The sequence below is a fragment of the Zingiber officinale genome, chromosome 7B (assembly GCF_018446385.1).
Source record: "Zingiber officinale cultivar Zhangliang chromosome 7B, Zo_v1.1, whole genome shotgun sequence".
Lineage (NCBI taxonomy): Eukaryota > Viridiplantae > Streptophyta > Magnoliopsida > Zingiberales > Zingiberaceae > Zingiber > Zingiber officinale.
In genome coordinates this window covers 2,511,357-2,538,373 of record NC_055999.1, presented here as the reverse complement: position 1 = coordinate 2,538,373, position 27,017 = coordinate 2,511,357, and the positions used below count along the sequence as shown (strand labels likewise).

The window sequence follows — 27,017 nt, the reverse complement described above, 5'->3', positions numbered from 1 at the left end:
GTCTAGTGCTCTCAGTAAGCTAAACTCCCTGTCAGCTCTTGAGCGATCTCTCCACGACTCCCGACCCTCACGGTTTAGGCCAGGTGTTATACCTGATTGATCATCCCAATCTACCATCTTCATGTCCGGTCGGAACAGAAGACGCTATATGACAACAATGATAGGGAATCGTAACCGTCTATCAGAGAATAACTACTAAATGTCAGGAAAAATTCCAATGGTCTGTAGACACCTGCGAATGGAACTTTTCTTCAGTCTACAAGAGGATGCCACATGTCCTCCCTCACCCGACTAGTCCTGACACCCGACATTCTCTAACATCAGTCAGACTCCAAAAGGTACGCACTGTCATATAAAAAGGGAGATCCTCTCTCTCACGCGAGTACGCTCTCTCGCACATTGACATTTGTCTTCTACTTTCTTTCTCCTTTGTACACTGTTCTTCTGGAGGAAAAGTATATGACTTGAGGATCGGAGGACTTGCTCCGGGGACTTTTTCCCTGATTTCTAGCCTCTAACGCCCGTGTACCTATCTGAGTGTGCGCAGAGCCCAGGTACAACCGGCCCCGTTATCGTCTGTCAGCACCACGTGGGAGTTCATTTTTGGAAGCGCATACGAAAAATGTATCTCAATCGCCTCTCTGTCAACGCCAGCAACAGCTCATCCGACTTTCATCCGACTCAAATTTCAGGCAAGATCAAGTGTAAGTAAGATTGTCATGATCAATAGATGTATAATTAGGTACATAATCAAACATCATGATTAAATTTATAACTAAATTTAATATCACAATTTAATATAATGGAACAGTAAATAAGGTATAACTAATTTACTCTAGCGCATTCAATTCACACGAAATCTCTGGAGAGGATCATTAAGCTTTAAACTAGCTAGCCAGTGAATACTCTTGAAAACTTAATTACATCATTAAGAATAATCGCATCCAAACATTCCATCGTGTGTTTTTCTCTTGTTATTACGATAAAACAGAGCGCAAAAGTGCATGATCTTACTTTTGGAGATTCACGACGATATTCTCCACAAGATCAATTCATCACAAGCGACGGGAAGCAAAAATTGTCTGGTTCAATTTATTCATCCAATTCATGTAGAAGGCATGACTACATGTAGGGAGGTACTGTACCACTTCTAATTATTCTAACGAACCATGATATAAATCATTAATAGGATAAGAGCATCTAATTATTGAGGCCACTGTTCGTACGTACTAATTAGCCTGAGACAGACATAAACCGCAGTCTGCAAGGACGGAATCCATGCACGTTCTTCAGCACCAATTCATGTATCTGTTCCATCCCCCCTTGCCCTGTTCTTTGCGTGACCCTGATCATTCCTACCTATCTCTTGTACATGAATCCAGGTCTCTTATATGCTCCCATTTGCTAATTATTCTAAGTCCTGCAGAGAGGCATGGATCCCGGAGAGGAAACTATGGCGAAGGTTAAGAGGGGATGCATAAAGGAGACAGCTGGGCCATGGAGGGTGCGGCGGAGAGGGCGAGATGGGGCGGTGAAAACGTCGGACCGGTGGCCAAGTCCACGGGAGAGGGAGAACAACCGCCATCGGGAGCAGCAGCGGCGGAGGGTGGCTGCGAAGATATACGCGGGGCTGAGGGCTCACGGCAACTACCAACTGCCGAAGCATGCAGACCAAAACGACGTGCTCAAAGCATTGTGCCAGGAGGCAGGGTGGCACGTTGAGGAAGATGGAACCATTTACCGCAAGGTATATAATATATATTCTTATATATATACAGATAAAAGACTCACTAAGGAGAATGTTTACAGATGAAGACGTTTTCATGTGAGGCTGCCAATGGAGAAACGGGCGGCAATTATACTGTTGACAGTAAGTTTTTAGACTCGCAATTGTGTATCGGGAGAAAAGAGGAGAATTCAAGTGATGAGATCTCACTGGATCTTACCCTTAAGTGTATGTGAATTACGGAACACTAACAGTATGTTCATATTCTGTCATTCTGTATGACAACTAATACAACATTTGTCACTTGAGTTTAGGCATTTTACAGTCAAACTATGGTTCTCTTTAGTTCCTTTGGTGAATTGCTATATATAGCATGCGGATAGAGCATTTAAGAATGTGATCGAGTTGGGTTCTGCCGAATCTTCCCCAGCAGCTTTCGTTCGGCCAAAAACTTCCATAGCCTCTTTGCCATGCCCATGAATGGCTAGTCCTAAGATCATTGCAGTCCACAAGAGGACAATAAATAAGATGAGAATGGCTGCTTCGTTCACCTTTACGTCCCTTGATTTCATCTCTGAAAATAACCTGATGCCCTCCGCAAAGTTCCCATTTTCCAGAAGCCCAAGTATCAGAATGTTCCATGAGATGGAGTACTTTTTAGTCATTCCATCGAACAACTTATCGGTAATAGCAATCTGCCCGCACTTGACATGTTCAGAAGAGAGTCGTAGAGAGTCAAGTTCAATTCAATGGCCTTATCAATGATATAGTTGTGGATATCTATACATAGCTTCAAGCGTAATTTGATCAAGATTCATCATTTTTCAGTCCTTGGAGCAAAACAGAGCCAGCATCCTTGGGTCGCCCATTGTTGATAAATCCAGCGATCATGGCAAGCCAGGAAAGTCTCCTTCAATAGCTGATATAATAACAAATGAAGATGAAGATACGACACATCATTTCTTGGCTATTAAAAGATCGAAGCTTAGTAATTGAGAAATGAATCAGTTGCTATTATCCTTGTTCATCAATAGATGCTCTATCTAACTTAAGGATTCCAGACCTTTTGAATTTGTGAAAAATACAACACCTGGAAAACCATAAATATCAACGTTTTCACTGAGCTTTAGTTATTATTTTTTTCTTTTCCGCAACGTTGCGGATTTAGAAGATTCTTTTTTGCAACTTTTCATAGACCGGTCCTTGGCGTACACTTCCCCCATCTTTTTCTTGCATTCCTTGCTCGCAGTATCATGGGAGACCACTGCAAGCATTCCCAAAGGAAAAAAAAAATGTTTGATCAGGAAAAATAAAGAATGCAAACCCATTTTTAGTTTCAAATATGTAAAACAACACAATGATAAGGAAACTAACACATGTTTGGGCACACTAGGTGACATTACAGGCGGAAAAAGTGTCAAGTTGCATTAAAAAATCTTGGAAGCCAAACATATCATTTATGTGAGCATCAAGGATACGAATAAAACAAAAGTGTGACCCTCAATCCATGATTTGACTGAATCAAGTAGTTGCTTTTCTTCTGTACAACTTCACATTGTCTTGTAACTTACCCTCGAATCTTCTAGGCTTCTATATTACCCTCGAATCTTCTAGGCTTCTATATTTAAAGACGATAGACTTTATAGAGAAAAATTAAATCTATTAGAGAAGAAAATACAAAAGATAAAGAGTCAGATCAAAGAAGTTATTAGTTAATTCAATAATAAAGATGAACACAACTTGATTGCAATAATGATAATAATGCTTTCAAGTGTATCATCATCATTAATTAGTGACCTCTCCAAAGACTAAATTTGGGCAAGTTATTAGAAAAGGACGACAATATCAGGTATATATATTGCTGGCTCTTCACTACCATCTCACTTGACAGGATGAGGTCTCCATTGTTAGGACCAAAAGTAACTAGAGGAGGAGGGGGGGTGAATAGCTCGTCGCGTTAGCTCGTTGCTTAGCGTTGCTTGTTTCTTCAAAGATGTGCAGCGGAAATACAGAGAAACAATCACACAACGCTAACACGGTTGGTTTACTTGGTATCCACCTCACAAGAGGTGACTAATCCAAGGATCCACACCAACAGACACCCTCCACTAATAAAACTCTCCTTTATGGTAACTACCAAGGGCGGAGAAGCCCTACAAGACTCAATACAAGAAGAGAGGGAAAGGATACAAGAAATACAAGCTTACAAGCTTACAATGAGTATAAACCCTAACCCTAGCTTCCCTTCTTGGCTTTGATCCGCCTCTTGACTTGGAGAACTTCCAAGATCCTTCAAGAACTGGCGATCTGAGCTTTGTGAGTGCTGTGGAGGAGCTGGCGAGAAATCTGGAGTGAATCGAAGAAGAGATGCCGCAGCCATCGCACGCCTGTAGCTTAAATCGACGCCAACGGTCGGAACCCGATCGATTCAAATGTTCCCAATCGATCGGGGAGGCTTTGGATCGATCCACGGATCGATCCAGCGCTTATCGCGCGAAGCAGCCGCGTCCCAATCGATCCACTGATCGATTGGGACATCTGGATCGATCCACGGATCGATCCAGAGGCTTTCTGTTCGCTGGGAAAAGCCTGGATCGATCCCCTGATCGATCCAGCACTTGGTTTTTGCCCAAAACCAAGTTCCAAGACTCCCAAACCAACATCCGGTCATCCTTGACCTGTTGGTACATCATGCCTAGCATCTGGTCACTCCCTTGACCTGCACTTCCCACCAGTGTCCGGTCAATTCCTTTGACCCACTTGGAATTTTCTCGTCATGCCAAGTATCCGGTCACCCTCGACCTACTTGGACTTTTCGTTGCCTGACCTTACCCTTTGACTGTCATCAGATTTCCTCGTGCCAAGTATCCGGTCGATCCTTCGACCTACTTGGACTTCCCAACACCGGATGTCCGATCATCCTCGATCCATCTGGATTTTCCTGCCCGGCTTCACTCACGGGACTTTCACCTAGCTTCACTCACTAGGGTTTTCCATCTGCCTAGCTTCACTCACTAGGTCTTTCACCTGGCTTCACTCACCAGGACTTTCACCTAGCTTCACTCACTAGGATTTTCCATCTGCCTAGCTTCACTCACTAGGACTTTCCTTCTGCCTGGCTTCACTCACCAGGACTTTCACCTAGCTTCACTCACTAGGGTTTTCCATCTGCCTAGCTTCACTCACTAGGTCTCTCACCTGGCTTCACTCACCAGGGTTTTCCATCTGCCTAACATTCCAGTTAGGACTTCCCAGTCAAGTATTCGGTCAACCTTGACCTACTTGACTCTTCTTCAATTAACATCTTATTGTCAAACATCTAAACTCAAACCAAGACTCAGCGTGGTCAACCTTGACCTGAGGGATGTTGCACCAACAATCTCCCCCTTTTTGATGTTTGACAATACCACAATAACACTTACAATACCACATGTAAGTTAGGCTAATCCCATAGCCTCATTCTTCATGCCACTAGGTAATGAAAGCATAAGTTAAGCTCTTCATTCTCCCCCTAAGAGGGCAAGCTCCCTCTTAGATAATGAAAGCCTAACTTACTCCCTTTCACTAGTCTTTTCATTCTCCCCCTATTGACACACATCAAACTCCCCTGTAGGGCACACTCAACCCATCTTTAGGCACACATCAACCCATGCCTCAATTTTGGGTATACTTCAACAAATCCATTGTTGAAAGACTCTCCTCCTGAAGAGTTGCTCATCGTTGTTCACAACATCACTCGTTGTGATCAACACGATAAAGAAGATCCCATACCCTTCATTTATCCTTAACTTCTCCCTCATTGTAGACAAATACTCAACCCTGAGCATTTTCTAACCACGTGAGTTCCCACTTGAACTAATGAGGATATCCACTCCCCATTTCAAGTTCAAAAGCTCATACATGAGCATTTTCCTTAAAAGAAGGTTAACCACCTTCCAAGGTTCATGAAAAAATAATTTTTCATGTCTTTAAAGAGTCCCTCCCCCTAAAGACATGGTGGTAATTTCTGTCATTGCACCAACAATGACTTGGAATCCCTAAACCTTTAGGAAACCCAAATTTAGAAGTTTTGAGGTTCAAATATTCAAAATTTGAAACAAACCTCAACCTAAACTTCAACTTAGCCTTCCTTAACCAATCCATCCTTGTTTTCCACACGAAAACACCCGTTTTATGTATACAAATGTATTTTTAGGGGTTTGGAATGGTTACCTAGACTCAATTAGGTTTAGAGTGCTGAAATCAGACCTTCCCAGCCAAAATCAGCATCCTGGATCGATTGGAGTTGGGTTCCAATCGATTCAACCTATTTGAATCGATCCACTGATCGATTCAGGATGTGTGGATCGATCGGCTGATCGATCCAGCGAGCTTCTGCTCGCAAGAGTTGCCTTCTGAATCGATCCACGGATCGATTCAGGAACTCCAATCGATCCACGGATCGATCGGAGCCTCTGATAGTTGCTGAATTTCAAATTCAGCCAACTTCAGAAACCCCTAGAAAATTCTACAAAAATCCAAAAATCATGAAATTTTGTGTAGACATTATTTAGGGCATACTTAATCATGAAAAAATAATTTTCTATGAAAATACATCATATTTTCAAAGATTGACACAAACTTGAAAACTTGCAAAAACTTTAGTGTTTTCTTCAAGTTTGTGTCTAACTATTCAATGATGATTACTATCAAAAGACAGCCTTCACCAAGGTTTTCCAAAAACATTTAAAAACATTTTCAAAACCAATATCCCATCATGTTCCTTGGGCATAATGCACATGACTTGTACATTAGCTTTCCCAATGATGGGAAAACACATAACTATGTGTTTTGATGAACCTAAAACTCAAAAGAATGCACTAAATCAACATCTTGAGTTTTGTTCATCTTCCTAACATCTCACTTGTATCTAATGTACACTAAAACACGTACAAGTCACCTTATAGTCCTTGTGAGATCTGAGATTTTGGTTTTGCCCTAATCTAGGGATCATGCATATCTATCTAGGCATTCTAGAGATATTAGACATCCACCTAGGATGTCACTTGTCAATAATTGTTGTTAAATGTCATTTGTCCTTAATTACAAGGAAATAAACTAATGCATGATAATGTTATGACATACATCAAAATAAAATAACTTTCAAAAGAAAGATTCCTATAACTACATGATGTATGAATGTCATGACATGGTATTTTTGGATTTTGCATAATAAAACATGAATGCAAAAATAGACATGATGTCATGGCATATGATGGGCAAACAATCATGGCAAGATTTAGCATAAATAAAGTATTCCTAGATTAACTATCTAAGTATCCTTAAAATCTTAGCTAAACTTACAACTTAAACCTAGATTGCCCTAAAGTGCTTCAAGAAAATGCCAAAGCCTAAATTGGCATTTCTAATTCCCTTGATTAATGTATGCCAATTGAAAGTAAGCATATCCTCAAATGTTGGCATATTTCATTTTTCCACAAGAGTAGCACTTTTAAATTAAGGCCCGGATTGCCTTAAATTTCCTAAGAACATACCAAAATCCCAACTTGGTAGTTCTTATGAATTTCCCAATATGTGCCATTTAAGACTAAAATCAATTCTTCCACCATTAGGCACATTTTACTCTTTCAAGGAGTAAATAATAATTCCATTTCATTTTCAAAGGTTAACAAAACCTTGAAAATGCTCCTTGAGTGTCAATTTCCTCAAAGTTGGGTTAACTACCCTTCTAATTGGAGTTGACACTCTCTAACCCATTTATGGGATAGAGAAAATGCTCCTAGGAACCCAACACCTATTGGTGCTTCTTGGATGCTCTAGGTACTCACTAGGGATAACTTCCCTAGATACCTTCCTAGTGACCTTGTTGGGCTTCTTAGAAGCCTTGGTCACATTTTCTAGGTCAACTCTAGGGATAGCCTCCCTTGTGACCTTGTTTGTGACTTTCTTAGACTTCTTAGAAGCCTTAGTCACATTTGTTGCAAAAACACTCTTAGGGATGACCTCCTTAGTATTTTTGACTTGCCCACTAGACCTAGGGTTTGTTCCATAACTATATGGAACCCTATGATAACTAGGCACATCCTTCTTAGCCTTTGGTTTGTATCCCAAACCTCTATTGCTATTGGATGACTTTGATTTTCCTAACCCTAAGTTATGCTCATTTTGCCCTAATAGGATATTTTTCATCCTTTTTAGGGTCTTTTCCATTTTATCAAGTCTTGACCTTAAGACTTGATTTTCTATCATTAAGTCCTTAGGTCTTGATCCATGAGCATTTTTGTTTCTAGGCTTGTATCTAAAATCCTTAGAATTATTGCCTAGATTTTTACCTACATCCCTAACCTTAGGTGTAGTAGTCTTGGCATGTAGGACCACATGCTTTTCCTTAAAGCCCTCATGCTTCCTATTCTTATGGTAAATTGCATTAAAATGATAAAACTTAGAACTATCATGCTTTTTACCATAATGTAAAGGGGTAGGCTCAATAAAAGATACCTTCTTCTTTACCTTGGAGGCTTCCCCTTGACTAGTGCCTCCTTGAGCCTTGACCACCTTCTTCTCCTTGGGGCATTGACTTCGGTAATGCCCCTTTTGATTGCAAGAGAAGCATATAATATGCTCCTTGCTCTTCTTTGTGTTAGGGGTGATCTCCTTGGGCTTCACCTTGCCTCTTTGTGCCACTTGGCCCTTCTTCTTGGCCAATTTAGGGCACTTGCTCTTGTAGTGCCCATGTTCCCTACACTCAAAGCATATAATATGATTTTTATTATTAATTGAAATATTTGTACCTTTGCTTGTAGGGGTGGCATCTTTTCCTTTGGATCCGGAGGTAGAAGCTTCCTCTTGATCGGACCTTGATTCTCCTCCATTTGATTTTTCTTGACTTGTGGAGGTAGAATCTTCTTCCTCCTCTTCGTCTCTTGACCCGGATGTAGAAGCTTCTCCTTCTTCTTGATCCGGCGTCACCAAGGATTGCTCCCCCTCAATCCTAGAGGTGGAGGCTTCATCATCTTGAACATGAAACAAGGAGTATGCTCCCTCCTTGTTCCCTTCGTTGCATTCCCTTGAGGATGAAGCTTCTTGGATTTCCTCTTCTTCGGAGGTTGAGCATCTCTCAACCTCGGAGTCCTCCTCTTGGTCTTGCTCCAAAGAGTCACCCTCTCTGGATTCTTCATGATCTTGTACAGTGGAGGGATCTCTTCATGAAGCTTGGCCAATTTGCTCCATAGCTCCTTTGCATCTTCAAACTCTCCAATTTTGCAAAGGATGGTGCTTGGCAATAAATTAACCAAAAGCTTGGTCACTTTGTCATTAGCCTCGCACCTTTGGACTTGCTCCGGACTCCATTTGCTTTTCCTTAGAACTTTGCCCTTTGAATTTCTTGGAGCCTTGAAGCCTTCCATTAGAGCAAACCATTGCTCTATCTCCATCATAAGAAAATTTTCGATTCTTGATTTCCAAGAATCGAAACTAGTAGAAGTGTATGGTGGAGCCACCCTTGTGTCAAATCCAAGCCCATCTTGGAATTGCATCTTGAAGTTGAGCTTGATAAAGTCTTGAACTTGAAGAATTTGCTCCAACTTCTTCACCCTCTAGCTTTTCTTGATATGCTTGACCCTTCCGGCGATGATTCCGGTGAAGAGCGGTCTCGCTCTGATACCACTTGTTAGGACCAAAAGTAGCTAGAGGGGGGGTGAATAGCTCGTCGCGTTCGCTCGTTGCTCAGCGTTGCTTGTTTCTTCAAAGATGTGCAGCGGAAATACAGAGAAACAATCACACAACGCTAACACGGTTAGTTTACTTGGTATCCACCTCACAAGAGGTGACTAATCCAAGGATCCACACCAACACACACACCCTCTACTAATAAAACTCTCCTTTATGGTAACTACCAAGGGCGGAGAAGCCCTACAAGACTCAATACAAGAAGAGAGGGAAAGGATACAAGAAATACAAGCTTACAAGCTTACAATGAGTATAAACCCTAACCCTAGCTTCTCTTCTTGGCTTTGATCCGCCTCTTGACTTGGAGAACTTCCAAGATCCTTCAAGAACTGGCGATCTGAGCTTTGTGAGTGCTGTGGAGGAGCTGGCGAGAAATCTGGAGTGAATCGAAGAAGAGATGCCGCAGCCATCGCACGCCTGCAGCTTAAATCGACGCCAACGGTCGGAACCCGATCGATTCAAATGTTCCCAATCGATCGGGGAGGCTTTGGATCGATCCAGAGCGCCTCTGTGCTCTAGGAAAAACGCCTGGATCAATCCACGGATCGATCCAGCGCTTATCGCGCGAAGCAGCCGCGTCCCAATCGATCCACTGATCGATTGGGACATCTGGATCGATCCACGGATCGATCCAGAGGCTTTCTGTTCGCTGGGACACTGATCGATCCAACACTTGATTTTTGCCCAAACCAAGTTCCAAGACTCCAAACCAACATCCGGTCATCCTCGACTGTTGGTACATCACGCCTAGCATCCGGTCACCCTCGACCTGCGACTTCCCACCAGTGTCCGGTCAATTCCTTTGACCCACTTGGAATTTTCTCGTCATGCCATATCCGGTCACTCCCTCGACCTACTTGGACTTTTCTATTCAGATGTCCGGTCAATCCTTTGACTATCTCAGATTTCCTCGTGCAAGTATCCGATCGATCCTTTGACCTACTTGGACTTCCCAACACCAGATGTCCGATCATCCTTGATCCATCTGGATTTTCCCTTGCCTGGCTTCACTCACCAGGACTTTCACCTAGCTTCACTCACTAGGGTTTTCCATCTGCCTAGCTTCACTCACTAGGTCTTTCACCTGGCTTCACTCACCAGGACTTTCACCTAGCTTCACTCACTAGGATTTTCCATCTGCCTAGCTTCACTCACTAGGACTTTCCTTCTGCCTGGCTTCACTCACCAGGACTTTCACCTAGCTTCACTCACTAGGGTTTTCCATCTGCCTAGCTTCACTCACTAGGTCTTTCACCTGGCTTCACTCACCAGGGTTTTCCATCTGCCTAACATCCCAGTTAGGACTTCCCAGTCAAGTATTCGGTCAACCTTGACCTACTTGACTCTTCTTCAATTAACATCTTATTGCCAAACATCTAAACTCAAACCAAGACTCAGCTTGGTCAACCAGGTCAACCTTGACCTGAGGGATGTTGCACCAACATCCATGTTGGCCCTGAGACAGGTTGGCGTGGGCGCTGGGAGCGAGCGTATTCGCCTTTTGCCATCAGGATGAGGTCGGTGAAGGTTTATATATATATATATATATATATATATATATATAAACAAATAAAGAAAAAATAAACAACACTGATATAACCAGTATCTTGGGAATCTTAAGAAGGTTATAATACAACAAAGAGAAGAAACCGATTCGCTGAACATCTTGGCGAGGATTCTTCATTCCGGTACAAGTTGACATAGCGCAATAGAAATTTGCGAAAGTAGAACTTTAATAAGAGTAGGTTGGCTAAATATTCTTTAAAATTTGCATGCCCGATCACTGTCGAGATTTCAGCAGCATGAATCGATGACTAACCTTGATAAAAAAAATAGCCTAAAGTAGCTTTTAATAATCAAAGAGAACGATTGTATTAACCAATTCCACAAAACATGCAACAATACAGATTGGCAGTTACAATGCGAAAACCAAAAGAGAATTATAATAAGTGCCTGACCTGGCCTTGGATAGTCTTTTCCAATTATGCAGTTTGCTTTCCTTTGGACGCTCAAAGGAGCTGTCCAAGGCTCATAAACATATTCATTTGGTATATCTGCAACAAATCAAGTGAATGCAAAATGGATAATTGATCATCAGTTCATCACAGTGATTAACTTGGTTTGAACAAATTTAGTACCTTTTAGCACGGGGATAAAATGTCGAATATATTTTCCGTCAGGATCATACTTCTTCCCAAAAGATATTGGAGAGTAGATACGGTAATACTAACAAGAAGCAAGAGAAAGGTGGATAAAATTACCAAAGCAGAAACAATTTATTGCAGATGGACAGTAAAAATAAGTTGATTATGGTGTCAGGGAAAAGCATTAGTCTCACCTGGTTAAAAAAGGCTGAACTAGAAAGCCATAACCAATTACCGTTGTTAATTGCCCAATCCGAATCAAGAAGTAATCTCTCAAAAACATCACGCCCTTTTTCCCAATGGATAAACTGCGATTCAGGTCAAATATCTTATCAAGAACAGAAAAGGAATCTCCAATATCATTTGGGTAAAAGTTACATGAAGTCATCCACGTGAAGGATGCACGGAAGTCGGAACCACACAAATGTTTACAGCACCAATGTTAAACATTTTATTAGTTGTTTTAATAAAATAATTATATTCTTCATTTTATTATAGTAGGTGCATTTGTTTAATTATAACAATTGCCTTCATTTGGCAAAAATAATTAAAAAAAACATGCATGCTTATAGTTATATTAAGTTCATTTATTTATAGTAGATGTTTTCGTTTGATTGTAGTAAGTGTTGTCATTTAGTTATAGCAAGTACACCACAATGTTTAAGTATAGAAGTGTCTTTATTTAATTATATTAACTGTTTTTATTTAGTTATAGTAGGTGCCTTTATTTAATTATAGTAGGGGCATGAAAAAAATTTCACTACAATGCAGGAGCACTCATTTAGGTGTCTTATTCTTCTAAAAAAATAATAATAATAATAACAATAAATAGAATGCAAATGCTTTTATATAGTTACAATAGATGTCTATCAGTCCGTTTGTTTAGTTATACTAGGTGCCTTTAATTTGACACAAAATAATCATATTTTTATTTAGTTTTATTAGACGCTTTTATTTATTTAATCAATGATGCTTTATGATCATTCTAAAATTCATTCACCATTCATGTGATCATCTATATCATTTTGTAGATTACAATGTTGAACAATCAGCCCAACATCAAACTCTGCTGATCTATTGACACAAAGTGAAAGCATAAATGACCTCAACTTGCAGAAATCCTGATTTACAAAAAAAAAAAAAAAAAGGAAATGGGATATGCTGCTTCAATAGTTTTATTTTTTTTTATCGAACTTAAGTTACCTTTGAGGGTTCACTTTTCTAACAAAGAAGCATTGAATTTTAAAGCTACCTGATTGCGGATTCACAAACCTTTCCATTCATAAAAGAATAAAGGATTATTCTTGTTACCTTTTATATTTAATTTGTAAAACAACTCAATCTGTGCAAATGCTGATTGATTATTATTGATAGATCACTGAAAGCAAGAGTTAATAGACAATGAAGAATAATTGATTTAAGATAATACCAGATCACCACGTGTTAAGAAACACGCAACAGAATGCCGCGCCAGATGGTGCATCCATCCCCACTTCTTAAGCTAGTGGTGAATCATGAATATCTTCAGAACTTATGGCATATACAAGTAAAACATCTAGTTTGCCTAAATCACATTACAAACTTACTGAACAATTAGGTGAGTGTACCTGTATCATAATGGCATCAATCCAGGGATATCCAGTCCTGCCCTCTCTCCAAGCTACAAGCAAAGCTTCGTCTTCTCTCCAAGGAACCTTCCATTTGACAGAGGGATCTTTCATTCAACAAATGCAATATAGCGCAGAACAAGCACAAATATGTGCAAATGCAAATGCTTTAAGTACAAGGCACAGAAACAATTTTACAGTGTCCACATTAACAGATCCCTAAATTCCTTTCAGGATAAGAGTTGCAAAAATCATGTGCAAATGCTCTAAATACAGAATAAAGGACAAATATGTGCAAATGCTCTGAATACAAGGCGCGTTAACAGTTTCACTGTGTCCACATGGACTGATCCCTAAATTCCTTTCAGGATAGGAATTGAAAAAAAACATGGGATGGAGATGTTAACTGACCTGTTTGCATATCTTATTTCCAATCATCTGATCAAAATTTGGAGTTCCAAAGGCCACCGTGTAGAAAAATTCACGCCATAGTAACTATCAGCAAATTGTCTAAATGACATTAGCTTATTTAGTTATTTTCATAAAGTATACTTGAAGATAAAGTGCTCGTTAATAGCTAACCTGACCAAGAAGTGAAACTGGAGGGGATGTGTGCTTCCCAACAATTTGGTAGACATTGTGAAGGCGTTGATAAAAGTACCTTGAAGAAAGACAACCAAACTGCCAAATTCCAACTATTAAAGCAAAATCACCATACAGACTTAAAGATGCCTAACAAACCTCATGTATAATTTAACTTTACTTTCAGATACGGGGACAAAACAGTGGTTGCTGGCTTCAGAAAGGCAGATGGATCACCCTTTGGTTTCTCAAAATTTGCTATCCATTCCTGCAAATTCTTAAGTTAAGAAAGATACACAAATTTTCCAAAAGAAGAAAGATAAATGGGAAAGGCTCGTAAATTGAAGAGATAAACCATGAAAAGAGTATTGGCTAGATCATCCAAGAGAGGTTGAAACAATTGAGGATTATTTGTTTTTCATTGTTCAGGGTCTAAAAATAGCGATGGTAAAAGGAAATGCAGTATGGCAGTAAACGAAAAACCTAATTGTGCTCCTTACTGTGGTATTTACAAATTCATAACCTCCAGCAACTCCTTTTCCCTTTATGATTTTATTTTATATTTTTTCTGTTTGCTAATTTTTTTTTAAGAATCTAGAATATTTTAAAAACTACTTTGATTCTCAAGGAAGCAAAGCTAATAAGAGCAGCCAAGCGCAAGATATTCCTTGACAGCAAGATCAATTTAGAGTAACTAGGTCAAATGCAAGCACCCTTAGCTAACATAAATTACCCATCACTGAGGAAAAGAAAAAAAAAGGAAGGTTTAATTCTCAAATTCTTGCATACTCGTTTTAAACCAGAACTCCTTTTCCACCATTCTCCTTCAATCTAAAGAAGTGAATAGACAGGCCGAACCTTATATTTACATTAAAATACATATCGAAAAACAACCAGAACAAGCTCCTATTATAATGCACTTGATTAAAGACTTCATTGGTAGTAAAGAAAGTATAATCATAACGGTAAAGAGGGTATGATACCTTGTCTTTAAGAACTTCCTTAAGTCTCCGAAGAGCCTCTGATTCACCGCCTCGAAATGGAGGAAACTCTTCCTAGAAAGGCAGCATACAGTAGCAGAATATCACGTTTTCTTCGTTTTCAACCAGAAACCTCTAGTTAAAAGTTATAACCTACTTCTTTTGCATCAACCAACAACAATACACAAAGTAGCAAACCTCTATCATTTCCTTGTAGCCAAGTTCCTCAATTGTTGGAACAGTAAGCAATTCAGATTCTCCAACATTTCCCACAGGAGGAAGCTCGGAGTATGTCACTTCAAGTGGGCCCTCAGGTTTCCCCGCAAGTGCTATAAATGATTGATATGTCAAAGGTGGTTTTCCTCCATTCTTCACAGCACGAGACATAATACGAAAGTAGAAGAAAATGAATAATCAGTACAAGAATATGCATATAATGACTGTCCAGGGGAACAAACATGGAAATTAAGTATGCCATATGCTAGCAATTTCACATGTTTTCAGTGAAGTACCTTCCCTATCACATCCGCTGGATTGAAAAGGGTATGGCTAACTGGACAGAACACTTCGATTCCGTGTTTTGAGGCAAAATCCTTCAAGAATCCGAGGCGAACTATCATAATCTTATAATTAGTCAATCGATAACAATCGAAACTCATAGCAATACGAACAATAATTTCATTTTCAGTTCTGGAACACCACGAACATTAGAAAATTAAACAGGAAATAAGAAGGAGAAGAGTCAAACTAAATGACCTTAACTTTTCGGTCCAGCTCTTGACCATATGGTTCCGTGTCATATTCAAAGCAGAGTTTCCGGATCTTCCACTACAACAACGAGGAACAAAACTGACCTCAGCTCGTGATTTAAATGAGAAAAAAAGAGAGTTGTTTTCGGGGTTAACTCACTTCCTTAACGATTCTGCAAATGGCCGAGGCTGGGTCAGAGTCTCCCCTGAGAACAAGGAGACGGGAACCGAGCCTGCGGAGGCTAGAGTCGAGGTCGGAGAGACACTCGAGAAGGAAGCGGATGCGGTTGATGCCGGCCCGAGTAGAACCAAGGGAGAAGGCGGAGGAATCAGGATGGAGGTAACGGGGGTCGATTACAAAGACGGGAAAGAGGTTGTTCGATTCCCGGCGTGCGTAGTCCAGGGCGGGGTTGTCGTGGATCCGCAGCCCCTTCCGGAACCAGAGCAGGGCGTTGGACTCCATGGCCAAGCGACGAGGGAAAGAGGAAATGGAGCTCGCCGCTGCTTCTGATGCCATTGGGCGGTTGGCATTCTACACTGCAGCCAACGGAAACAAGGGGTTCGACTACGGCCACGTCTCTCTCTCTAGGCAAAACAACCCTTCATTTTATATATTCTTTTCTTTTTAATTTAATTAAATTTATTTCGACTTTATCGAATATAATTTTATTAAAAATTATTATAATCAGCGGAAGGTCCCGATCGCGTTCTCAACTGATCCTAGTCTTCAAAACCCTGGGTCGGTGGCCGGTGACGCTGCTTTGTCTCTTTTCATTTCGATTTGCCTGATGGCTCTTTTCAGGCGACTCCTTTCGTCCAAGCTTCCTTCCCCATCAGTCGCCGCTTTTCTTGGCGCCTCCAAAGAATCTTCTAATTTGCATCGTCGCTTCCCGTTCGCTGCCGCCGCTGCCATCTTCGGTGGCGCCGCCGTCTATTGTTACTCTTCATCTCCTACCTTCGTAAGGATCCGTGTTTCCTTCGGAAAAATTGGTCACTTTGTCATGCGATCCGCTTTTGTTATTTGGGAGGCGTATTTGGTGGGCTGTTCTTGTTTTGGTTTCTGATAGATTGGTTCGTTTTGGTTTTTCTGAGAGGCATTTTTGATCGATTCTTCTAGTTTTGCTGCCACACATTGTGATTTGATTTGGTTAACGGAAAGACGTCCGATTTGCGCTTGCCTTCGTAGGTTTTGGATTCGGTATGTGCCAGCAATTCTCATGCCCCCTGTTTGGATTTACATACATGTAGCTTAATGCGTTAAATTGATTAGTTAAATCAACCATCTTTCTTTCTGAAGCTTTTATTCCTTTCTAGTGACGATTTGCTTGGAAAAGAAATTCTTATACAAAGGAACTTTATAAATCCTGAGCTTGTCAATGAATGCTAAACTGGGTCTCTTTGCAATTCTGTGGAATCCATCTAACCCCATCTTCTGTCGAAACTTCTTTCTCTGACATGCCAATGAGAGTTTCACTTTGAGAAATTGTGGGTGATCTGTTTTTACCAGTAGTACAGATGCTTAATATTAAATTATCTTTACTCATGATTGTTTGTTCTCATAGGTTCAACTTGACATTGATAGTGATGAATCTTGTATTGGTAAGTTCTTGTCAACCTTTTTCTGTTGAATATTTGAATTCATTTGAAAGATTCTGTATTATACACACTATTTCTTTTATGCTTTCTATGTGTTATGTTGGATTCCCTCCACATAATATGTTGGCAAAGAGTATGAATTAAGGAGCGCGAGTGCCACCCTGAAATGCTATATTATGTCACTTTCCTACATCTATGTTTAAGTGCCAATGCTCAAATGAATAATGTCCTTTGTCTCTAGTTGCTTATTTTCTTTCAGTAGATGTGGCTGACCTTGATAAAGGGCTGGGTGATAAGCTATAAATTGCGATTTAATTTCTAGGTGCCCGACCATTATTTGAGTATTTCTATTTCCTTTATTGTAAAAGAATTATTGGCTATTAGAAACTGCAACATACTTGGTGAAACTTGAGTTCATGAGTCATGGCTATATTATCGTAATTTTTTTTTCCTTTTGAAAAACATCTTAGTTTGTTGCAGGAATGATCAATTTGGTTGTGCTTACTGGAGTCTTATTTCTTTCTTTTAACAGCATTGAATCCTGAAAAATGGTTGGAATTCAAGCTTCAAGAAACTGCAAGGGTCAGTCATAATAGTCAATTGTTCAGGTACTTCATACTATTGGTTTTCTTTTGCATCCAATTTTTCCCAAGGAGGTTCAATTTTTTGTCACAAGGTAGTTCTACTCATTTTTTGTTTTTCAGGTTCTCATTTGATCCTACTGCCAAATTAGGTCTTGATGTTGCTTCGTGCATTCTTACACGGTATGTTTCTTGATCCTCCATCTCCTAGTTCTAATGTAATGAAGGGTCATTACATACATGTTCATAGTCATACGTCAATGAACATGTTCTTACATTCCTGACCATATCTAAGGCCAATTATGAACAACTGCTAAGTTTCGACCTGAAAAGATTGACATGATCATTTTATTAGTGCTCCTACTAGATCAAAAAGATTTTACTTATTGGTTTCATTTGAAGTTTTGTAATCATTGGGCAACATGGAAAGGGATGACAATTATGTTTGGATGCTTGTTAGCCAATATAATCTTTATTAGGCTTACTTTGTCACAGCACCACCTAAATTAGAAAATTATCCTTTTACTTTGGTAGGATAAAATCACTATTCCAAAATTCTTTAGTCTACGATAACGGAAGTAGACTCATCGAAGCCTTCTAAACCCCTTAATTAGCTCAAAACTTCCAGTGTACAACCAAATCTTGGAATGACAATGAAGGTTCTCAAAAGCTGCAATCACTTGAATCACACTCAAACTATATGTTACAAATGCATACACAAACTATTATCAATACAAATTAATGCTATAAGTACGTGAATGGATCTTGCTACCACAATAGGCATTTGGTGTTGGAAAAGAACCGAGGTGAAAGTTTTTAGGAAGGAGCATCATATTCATATCAATTTACTTTTTTGTGATTTTCTGTCTTTTGTTTTGTTATGGTTAACTTTAGAATGATTTCAATAGGTTGTTACTAACCACCTTTGAATTGCCAATCACAGGGCTCCAATTGGAGAAGAATCAGACGGACGGAGAAAATATGTCATTCGTCCGTAAGTATTCATATTTAGGTTTCTATTTTCCAGTTGGGGAATTAAACGTCTGTTAGCAACAAGAATATAATTATGCTGTTTTAAAATTGTTCATAGTTAAGTTTAGCCTATGAACCTCTCCCAAACATAATCCATACAATAATGTATGTGATAGACATGAATTTTCTAATGCAGGTATAATTTTCCTTTTTTCTCCTTTTTTGGCTTGGTGCCGTGACAGTTTGAACTTGTGAAAATAATTAGATTGACATAGTTCTTCTATTTTTGTCTTCTGTTATTATGTTGTTTACAATCATATCTCATAAGAAGCTTATTATAAAGTTGTTGATTACTGCTGATTTGTGTGTAAGAGCAAAGTAGAGATATCTATCTTCTAGATTTTGCTGCTGTTAATATGTTCAGATTTTCTAAGAATCGTTATCATATTGAACTGACAATTGTGCAGTCATTCTCTCAGAATGTGTTGGTTTATGTCTCAGGTATACTCCCATATCAGATCCTGACTCAAGAGGCTACTTTGATTTATTAATCAAGGTAAAATTATCTCTCTGCAATACCACCATCAATCTTGTTTATACTTCTTGATGTTCTGGATTTACTTCCTGTATTTGCAGGTGTATCCTGAGGGGAAAATGAGTCAACATTTTGCAAGCTTAAAGCCAGGAGATATCATTGAAGTTAAAGGGTAATTAGATAAGTGATCATTAACTGTTCATATGGAAAAGTATTCTACCAATTGAGCTTCTTTTTCTTTGTTTCTTCAGGCCAATTGAGAAGCTCAGATATAGCCCCAATATGAAAAGGAATATTGGAATGGTAAGTGACGAGTAATTCGTTCCAAATTTCTTCTATGAAATTTTGCTGGGGCTGAAAATTACATATATGAGAATAAAAAATACAATTAATAATTATTAGGTGGTGTTTAATAGTCATAATTGATCTACTTGAGGATGTCTTCTCTACTTTATGTTGTTTTGTGTTCAATTGTTACCTCTTGATTTCTGAGGTGATGCACCAACTAATGTCTTTGTTTTACTTTTATTTTAGCTTATTAGGTTAACTAATCTGTTCAGTTTTTGTGATTTTGTATTTAGTGCAACCACGTGACATTTTTTGTATTCTTTTTTTTTACCTCAGTGTGGTAAAATTATGATTTTTGCTAAGGAATTCTTACTTTGGTCCCCTCGGGGCGGTGTGGTGGTTAATACATGGGATGTTGCCACATGAGGTCTTGGGATCGAAACTCGGCGTGTCTGAACATGCCCTCCCCCATGCTTTGGCCATTTGCACTAATGGCTAGTAGCCACTCGTGATTTACCTCCTCCGTGTTGGCTTAGGGACTGATTGGCAGGGGCGCTGGAGGCGAGCGAATCGCCTTTTTTGCCACATTATTGTTCTTACTTTGACCAACTTTGCCTCTAGATCAGGGTTGAGTTGGCTAGTGCGGGGCATAGTTGCTACCATAGGGTCTTTGCACTGGCCAACTACAGTTTCCTGATTTACCTCCTCACATATGGTCATGGGCCGACTGTGTGGGTAACAGATTCCACCTTTTACTACCATTATTGTTCTTACTTTAGAGCACTTGTATAAGCATATGGATGTCTTGCAAATTGTATGCTATGTTTGTGGATTGAATTTTCTCTTTATGCTCAAGTCTTCCTCTTTTCTGATCTCTTGTAATGCCTCTTTTCATAGTGATGTGACATTTTTTTTACCAATTCCGAAGGCATTTCACCCCAGAGCGCTTATACTTTCCACTTAATAGAAAAGAGTCCATTTTCCTAATGACCACTATGGAACTTTGAAAATAGAGCAAAATAACTCATAATAACTGTGAGTTAGTACAAGTCTTTCTCTGGAGACAAAACATGCTTTCTCTAAAGCATTTTTTTTTTTTGTTAAAATTTCAAAGGTGATCGGAGAAAGAAATGTATATGGCTAAACCTATAATTGTTTTTCTTTTTACTCATGAAAAAATTGATTTATATTTGGGGGTGAATGTTTGAGGTTCTTTCCTTCTGAAGCCCATGAAATCTTGAATCCACATTATTTATCACTGCAAGTGAAAAATTCTCTTTTGGTGCTCTCTTTTACTAATGAAGATCCATACCTCCTACAAAACTATGCTATGATGGAAATTAGTGAATATTAAACTTATCCATGCAGCCAATGGATTCCAAATAGTTGGGGCTTGGCATTTGTTTGTTATTATTAGTGTTGTTGAGTTTATTTTCATTTTTCAGGCTCATATCTTATTGCATATCATATTGGAATTTTTCACAGCGTACGACCGGTGAGTTTAAGTTTGTGCATCTATTTCCTTCTTAGATTGCAGGGGGCACTGGTATCACACCAATGCTGCAGGTTGTAAATGCAATTTTGAAGAATCCTGATGACAACACCCAGGTGCTTTTATTTTCCCTTTTTGTCCATTGATCATATTAAAAGTCTGCAATTTTCTATTTGATTTTGATGGTTTCTGCCATTCAAATGATGCCCTTGCATGTATCTTAATCGATCTTCTCCTTTTCATAAGTCCACATACCATTTATTGCCCCCACGGGTGGACACAATTGGTACCTCATGGGTGGTTTCTCCGATAGGTCTTGGTTGGTCAATTTCCAATGGGTGCAAAATGTCTCGTTGGGTGTCTGACCTTTCCCATGCAAAATGCCGTTGTGGTAGGGGAAATGCCCTCTGTGATTTACTTCAACTGTTTTTTTGCTGAAATCAATATGTTCATAAGCTATCAGGCATGAAACATGCTCATTACTGGGCTAATGTTTCAGATTGACATGTTGATAGGCTGTGGAAGGCATAGGCCTAAGTTTCCCGCTGTTGTGTGACTTGGCCAAATGAACTTTGGTGCGAACCAAATATGCAATACTATCAGAAATTACAGGTCCAAGATTAAATCAAATCCAACGAACTTATGTGCAAGTTGGATGTGAGGCTAGCCAACCTAATTATGATCTTAGGCTAGCTGATGCATAGTTCTGGGATGGGCATGCTTTACTCATTCATAGGCTTGAGAAATGGCCTGGCAGTATTGGACCTAATGAGACTGTCTTCTTGCTTGGCAAAGCCTTGCCATGAATTTATCTTGGCTTGGTCAAGTGCAAACATATTTTCAAGCCTCTATGTATAGTTTATTCATGTCACTTTTTAAGTGAATGTAGTCATTCTTTTAACAACATGTTTGAAGCATAGGCAAGACCAGAGGATGTATATACCAAATGATACCATTGCATCAATAATGTCATTGATCATACTTGACATAATAAGAGGAGAATATATAAACCGAACAAGTAGGGAAGAGAGGAAAACTACAAAACTGATAGCATACTCGGGCTAAAAAGAAGGGCAGGGGAAAGGGTTACATTAGTTAAGCGCTTACCTGATCATCTAAGGAGAGAGTGTGGCATGTGGCAATGAGGAGCTGCTTGACAACAACAATAGGGTTTGGAGGAGCAATGAGGCAGCAGCAAGTCCATGAGGCGTTCAGAGTACGAGGGTGACATAGTTTTTTGGAGTCCAAGATGAATGAAGTACTATGGAGGAGATTACATGTAGTGTCGTCAAATGGGCCAATCTGTGGTGAGGCGGGCTGGCCCCACCAAAAATCCGTCATATGGCGAGGCAAGCGAAATGAGTCAGCACCGTCCTAGTGAAATCCCCAATCCGACCTAACCCAAGTTGGTTGCGGGTTAGCCCGGTCAGCCCACGAGTCCGTCAAAAATAATATATATATATATATATATATATATATATATATATATATATATATATATATATATATATATATAAAATGTTTAAAATTTTAAGTTTGGGTTGCGGATTAGGCGGGTCAAGCCTACGAGCTCATTGTGTTTTCTACTTTAGTTTTAAGTTTTGGAGAATTTTTTTTTCTTGTCAACCTGGAGACCAACCCAAATCCACCACGGGCTGGCCCGCTTGGGCCTGCAACCCGCGCAAGTCAGTCCGCCTATACTCGTCTTTAAATGGGTTGATAAAATTTCAACCATACCCGCGTAGGTTGGCCCGCCTAGACCGCCTTTAAATGAGATGATAAAATTTTCAACCCAACCCGCTTAAATTATTTGACGGGGTGGACCAATCCAACGGACCCAACCCAAATTCACGGCTCTAATTCCATGTGTTTTGGAATATTTGTTTTGGGAGTACAAGCAAGGATCCATCCTGACTTGTTCTTAGTTATCAAGGAATTAACATTCTGACACAAATAGGTATTCTTCATTCAAATTTGTCACTAAACACAAAACACTGAAATACACATTCCGTTTGAATCCATAGGGAACGGAATAATATTCCAGCAAACAAAACGTGCCATCATAGTTTTCTTTTAAACCTGTTATTTGCTATAGTGCTATGCTGCAAGCAATGTATTGGGAATATTTATGGAAAAATTGGTTTTTTAGTGATAATATGAGAGATATAGTCCGAATGTGTTCAAAGGCAACCAAATCCTTTGAATTGAAGGTGCAAGGGGTAATGGCATAAAAGGATATTATAGAAATTTATAATTTAAAATAATTTTTGATATTTATATAGTAATAGTGATGTAGTTTTGAGATTCTTTTAATTGAACTCAAATATTTGACAATCATACATCTTGGAACTATTTTTTTCCTCAAATCTTAGTTTATATGAATTTACATGAAACTTCTTGTCAAATGTCATTCCCCCAATTGTTTGCTAGCTGTTTACTACAGTGGAAATTCAAATAATCTACAGGCTGTTATTTAGTTTAATTCAGGTTCTTTTGATAGCTCCTTGGTGAATCAGGTATCCTTAATCTATGCCAACATATCGCCAGATGATATTCTGCTGAAAAATGAACTTGACAGACTATCTGCTAGCTATGCAAATTTTAAGGTAGATCTACGATGAATCTTTTAGCTATAAACTGATATCAACACCTCAATGTGATTGATCATTTTGTGGGTGACTTTGCAGGTATTTTACACTGTGGATAAACCTAACAGAAATTGGCGAGGAGGTATAGGATATGTATCGAAGGACATGGTCTTGAAAGGCTTACCCAGTCCAGGGGAAGACACATTGATACTTGTGAGTACAATTTTATTATTATTATTATAGTTTTTAATCAATTACAAATTCCTTTTGTTTTTTTTTTTTGGATAATCCAGGTATCCAGAATTATAAATTCCTTTTTGACTCTACCTTTGGTGCTTTATTTCAACGTCAATGGTGGTTTTGGTTTTGAATCTATCTTTCTAAGTCTTATACATTTCACAGGCGCGTCTAACACATGATGTTTAACACATTACAATGATATTGTGTTAAGATGGATTTATAACATTTACTAAAAAGTAAATGATATTGTGTTAAGATGGATTTATAACATTTACTAAAAAGTAAATGCTATATCCCGGAGCAATTTGGTGTTTGTTTTAATACATACTAAAATAATAAAAAATTGAATGAGATGGTGTCAACATGTTCAAAACTAATAGGGTTAAGAATTAAAGAGTGAAAGGTGTAAGATATAGAAAGAACACAGAAAACTTTAATTGATGTTGTAAAAATAGTTTACTTGAATATCGCTGGAAGTTAAGTTGGGAAATCAGGACTTGATGATGATGATGATGAAGACGTACATCATAGGTTTTAAAAAAACAGAAATAAGATTTTTTTTGGAAACATACCAAAAATAATGTTTATCCGAAGAGAAAACTTCAAAATTACGTATAATTTGCATTCCTTGCTATCTTTATCTAGACCACTTGTGATAATTTCAACTAAGATGCATCAAGACCTTTTCCCTGACAAATTTAATCCAAGTGCAATCTTTTTTATTCTAGATCTCAATCATCTAGTAATTGTTTATCACAAATCATTTCCTTGCAAAACTACTTATTATCCTCTCTTTTTCTACCCTCCCTTTATTCATCAATACATCCATCTTGCCTCTTGGGGCAAGGTGTGGTGGTAAGAGGCAAGGTTGTTTCCCATGCAGTGAGGGTTTGAAACTCATGCTGGGCATTTCTGAACACCCGCGGAGTTTGAACGAACCACCCACTTGCGCTTTTTGGATTTACCTGTTGGGCGATTCGTGAGGCTGGACTGTTCACCTCTAGGATTAGTCATATTGCAAGAGTTGGATACCTGGATTACTAACAACAACAACAAAAAAAAAAAATACATCTATCTTTCTCTATCTTGCTGAGCCTAGGCTAATCATTTGTTTTTTATAATATAACTATAGCATTTTCAAACAAATAACCACTTATCTCCTATTACAAGAACAATCATTAAGAAAACACTGATCTTGCTAGAAGCGTTTTCTAGTAAATAAAATATTTGTGGCACGTTTGCAGGTATGTGGTCCCCCAGGTTTGATGCAGCATATATCTGGAGATAAGGCAAAAGACAGATCACAAGGCGAGGTATCCATTATAAAATTGATCTACTTTGCTAATCTTTTTTACTCTTTCCATTTTACTAATTTGCCTGCAAGATCAGAAGAACATTACTTGTTTAAACTAAACCTTCATTTAGTTTCCAACTTTGGTTTATGTTAGTATGCTTAGTCCACATTATCACCAGGAAACCTTGGATTGGGTTAATTAGTTTACAACCGAAGTATGCCAATCGGTTGATGTGGTTTCATTGATCTGGTGTTTTGTTACGCAGCTCACAGGGATACTCAAGGACGCGGGATACACAGAAGATATGGTTTACAAATTTTGAATGAAATAATGTTGGATTTATAACATGCATCCTTTCCAAATTCCACTTGATATAGATTGTGAAGAGAAATAGCAATCTAGTTCCTTTTTATTTTCGATATCTGGAAATCTGTGGCATTTACAAACTACGGATGCGTTTATTTGTACTAAATAAGCTGCGTTACTAATCAAAGTTTGTTGATTTGAAGTGAAGAATGTTACATTGCTTCTTTAATTTTTTCAGATTACAGAGCATGATTTGTTTATTTTATTTGAGCAAAAATTAAAAGGATGTCATTTTTTTTTCAACGTATAATTTTTTTATTTAAAAAATATTTTAAATAAAATGGCAAACTGTAAAATTCAGAATGACACCCGTGCAGTATTGTCAGATAAATATTTATTTCATTAAAATATTGTATTAACTTCTGATTCAATTGTTACAAATCTTGTAAATTTTGACTGCTATGTTTTAGCTAATATGCATTGGCTTGACATGACAACGGCCTGAAACGTAACTTCACAAAAACACAAACAGGAGAAATGTCTGCAAAAAAGAATAACTTAGATGAGAGCAGATCTCCTGGTCCATAAATTATGGATCAGGGGATGGTCCACTACATATGGACCTTTGATTTGAATGAACCTCACTTATTTAAAGGTGGGGTTCATTCAAATCAAAGGTCCAGATCAGTGGACCATCCCCTGGTCCGCAATTTGCGGACCAGGAGATCCCTGCTGAACTTAGATATGAAGAATGATGACTGCAAATCCTTGGGAGGGATGACTGCAACTTTTAGTTTAAAAAGGTTTGTGGCATCATTTGGGGGACTACATGAAAAAAAAACAATGATTAATCATGCTAGGATGATCAATTTGATTTTACAAAAATTTTCTATCAGTTATTAGGATAAATCAGAAAGTACTTACAATAGATGACTCAGAAGGAAACACTTACGGCGGACAGTTCAGAAGTCTCATCTATTAGTTGTAAGTCTCATTTAGAGAAAAAAATCTCTATAAATAGGTCGTAATTGAGAATCGAATCGTAGATATTTAGAAGACAACTAAGTATCATTACCACTGTACCATAGCCCCGGGGGTAAAGTGGGACTACATCAACAACTATAGTGGAAGCAGGTTAATGGAGTAGAGATCCACTAGGAACTTGGTCCGTTAAATGTAGTGATAGGTGGATTCAATGACCCCTACTTGTTTAGTAGGTGGGATCATTAAATTTTATGTATCACAGTCCCTGATTTAGAAGTGGATCAGAATAAATGGGATCAGAGGATCTCACCTGAAGTTAATAATTTATCATTGTTTACCATTTTCGATTAGAAATACAATTACAGCCTTAAAGATAGGGGTGTAAATGAACCAAGCCGTTCGTGAACTATTCGAAGCTCGATTTGATAAAAACTGGTTTGAGCTCGTTTAATGAGGCTCGTTAAGATAAACAAACCAAGCTCAAGCTTAGCAATACTTGCCTCGTTAGCTCGTGAACACGTTCGTTAAGCTCATGAATCAACTTTTAAATTTAAAAAATAATAGTTTTGATATTAAATTTATAGATTTTACATTCTACTTTTGAAAAATATAGACAAATATATT

The 27,017-nt window shown here is 38.6% G+C and overlaps 3 protein-coding genes across 7 annotated transcripts; 2 read left to right on the top strand and 1 right to left on the bottom strand.

Annotated features, from left to right (window-relative positions):
* The first annotated feature begins 1,432 nt into the window (after nt 1-1,432).
* Nucleotides 1,433-2,722, top strand: LOC122007398 (BES1/BZR1 homolog protein 2-like). Its single transcript, XM_042563266.1, has 2 exons — nt 1,433-1,747; nt 2,555-2,722. Exons 1-2 carry the CDS (start codon nt 1,433-1,435, stop codon nt 2,720-2,722), a joined length of 483 nt encoding a protein of 160 aa, XP_042419200.1.
* Nucleotides 2,016-16,096, bottom strand: LOC122005030 ((6-4)DNA photolyase-like). Of its 3 annotated transcripts, XM_042559932.1 has the most exons (15): nt 15,677-16,096; nt 15,524-15,595; nt 15,280-15,360; nt 14,966-15,136; nt 14,771-14,842; nt 13,969-14,055; nt 13,788-13,886; nt 13,617-13,700; nt 13,206-13,292; nt 13,028-13,099; nt 11,793-11,906; nt 11,593-11,680; nt 11,413-11,508; nt 2,817-2,990; nt 2,016-2,645 (listed from the first exon to the last, which is right to left on the bottom strand). In XM_042559932.1, the coding sequence occupies exons 1-14, from the start codon at nt 16,031-16,033 to the stop codon at nt 2,860-2,862; spliced, it is 1,611 nt and encodes a 536-aa protein (XP_042415866.1). In that variant the 5' UTR covers nt 16,034-16,096; the 3' UTR covers nt 2,016-2,645; nt 2,817-2,859. The 3 variants fall into 3 exon arrangements, with proteins under 3 accessions (XP_042415866.1, XP_042415865.1, XP_042415868.1); XM_042559931.1 differs by lacking the exon at nt 2,016-2,645 and having other exon boundaries at nt 2,690-2,990; XM_042559934.1 differs by lacking the exons at nt 2,016-2,645; nt 13,028-13,099 and having other exon boundaries at nt 2,690-2,990.
* Nucleotides 16,097-16,223: 127 nt separating this feature from the next.
* LOC122005029 (NADH-cytochrome b5 reductase-like protein) lies at nt 16,224-25,611 on the top strand. Of its 3 annotated transcripts, XM_042559930.1 has the most exons (13): nt 16,235-16,475; nt 17,079-17,115; nt 17,645-17,720; nt 17,817-17,876; nt 18,637-18,687; nt 19,167-19,221; nt 19,302-19,372; nt 19,452-19,503; nt 21,019-21,096; nt 23,497-23,586; nt 23,668-23,781; nt 25,053-25,121; nt 25,369-25,611. In XM_042559930.1, exons 1-13 carry the CDS (start codon nt 16,305-16,307, stop codon nt 25,423-25,425), a joined length of 981 nt encoding a protein of 326 aa, XP_042415864.1. In that variant the 5' UTR covers nt 16,235-16,304; the 3' UTR covers nt 25,426-25,611. The 3 variants fall into 3 exon arrangements, 2 of the variants coding, with proteins under 2 accessions (XP_042415863.1, XP_042415864.1); XM_042559929.1 differs by having other exon boundaries at nt 16,232-16,475; nt 17,645-17,876; XR_006118305.1 differs by lacking the exons at nt 25,053-25,121; nt 25,369-25,611 and having other exon boundaries at nt 16,224-16,475; nt 17,645-17,876; nt 23,481-23,586.
* Nucleotides 25,612-27,017: the final 1,406 nt, after the last annotated feature.

What these genes read in the sequence shown, in the direction of transcription:
- LOC122007398 (XM_042563266.1), top strand. Translation starts at nt 1,433, where the DNA reads ATGGATCCCGGAGAGGAAACTATGGCGAAGGTTAAGAGGGGATGCATA. An exon ending in ATGGAACCATTTACCGCAAG is followed by an intron (nt 1,748 to 2,554) that starts GTATATAATATA and finishes ATCATTTTTCAG; the next exon opens with TCCTTGGAGCAAAACAGAGC.
- LOC122005030 (XM_042559932.1), bottom strand. Translation starts at nt 16,033, where the DNA reads ATGGCATCAGAAGCAGCGGCGAGCTCCATTTCCTCTTTCCCTCGTCGC. An exon ending in TTTTATCCCCGTGCTAAAAG is followed by an intron (nt 11,509 to 11,592) that starts GTACTAAATTTG and finishes GATTTGTTGCAG; the next exon opens with ATATACCAAATGAATATGTT. An exon ending in AAAAGACTATCCAAGGCCAG is followed by an intron (nt 2,991 to 11,412) that starts GTCAGGCACTTA and finishes GAATGCTTGCAG; the next exon opens with TGGTCTCCCATGATACTGCG.
- LOC122005029 (XM_042559929.1), top strand. Translation starts at nt 16,305, where the DNA reads ATGGCTCTTTTCAGGCGACTCCTTTCGTCCAAGCTTCCTTCCCCATCA. An exon ending in GATATCATTGAAGTTAAAGG is followed by an intron (nt 19,373 to 19,451) that starts GTAATTAGATAA and finishes TTGTTTCTTCAG; the next exon opens with GCCAATTGAGAAGCTCAGAT. An exon ending in TGAAAAGGAATATTGGAATG is followed by an intron (nt 19,504 to 21,018) that starts GTAAGTGACGAG and finishes TTTCCTTCTTAG; the next exon opens with ATTGCAGGGGGCACTGGTAT.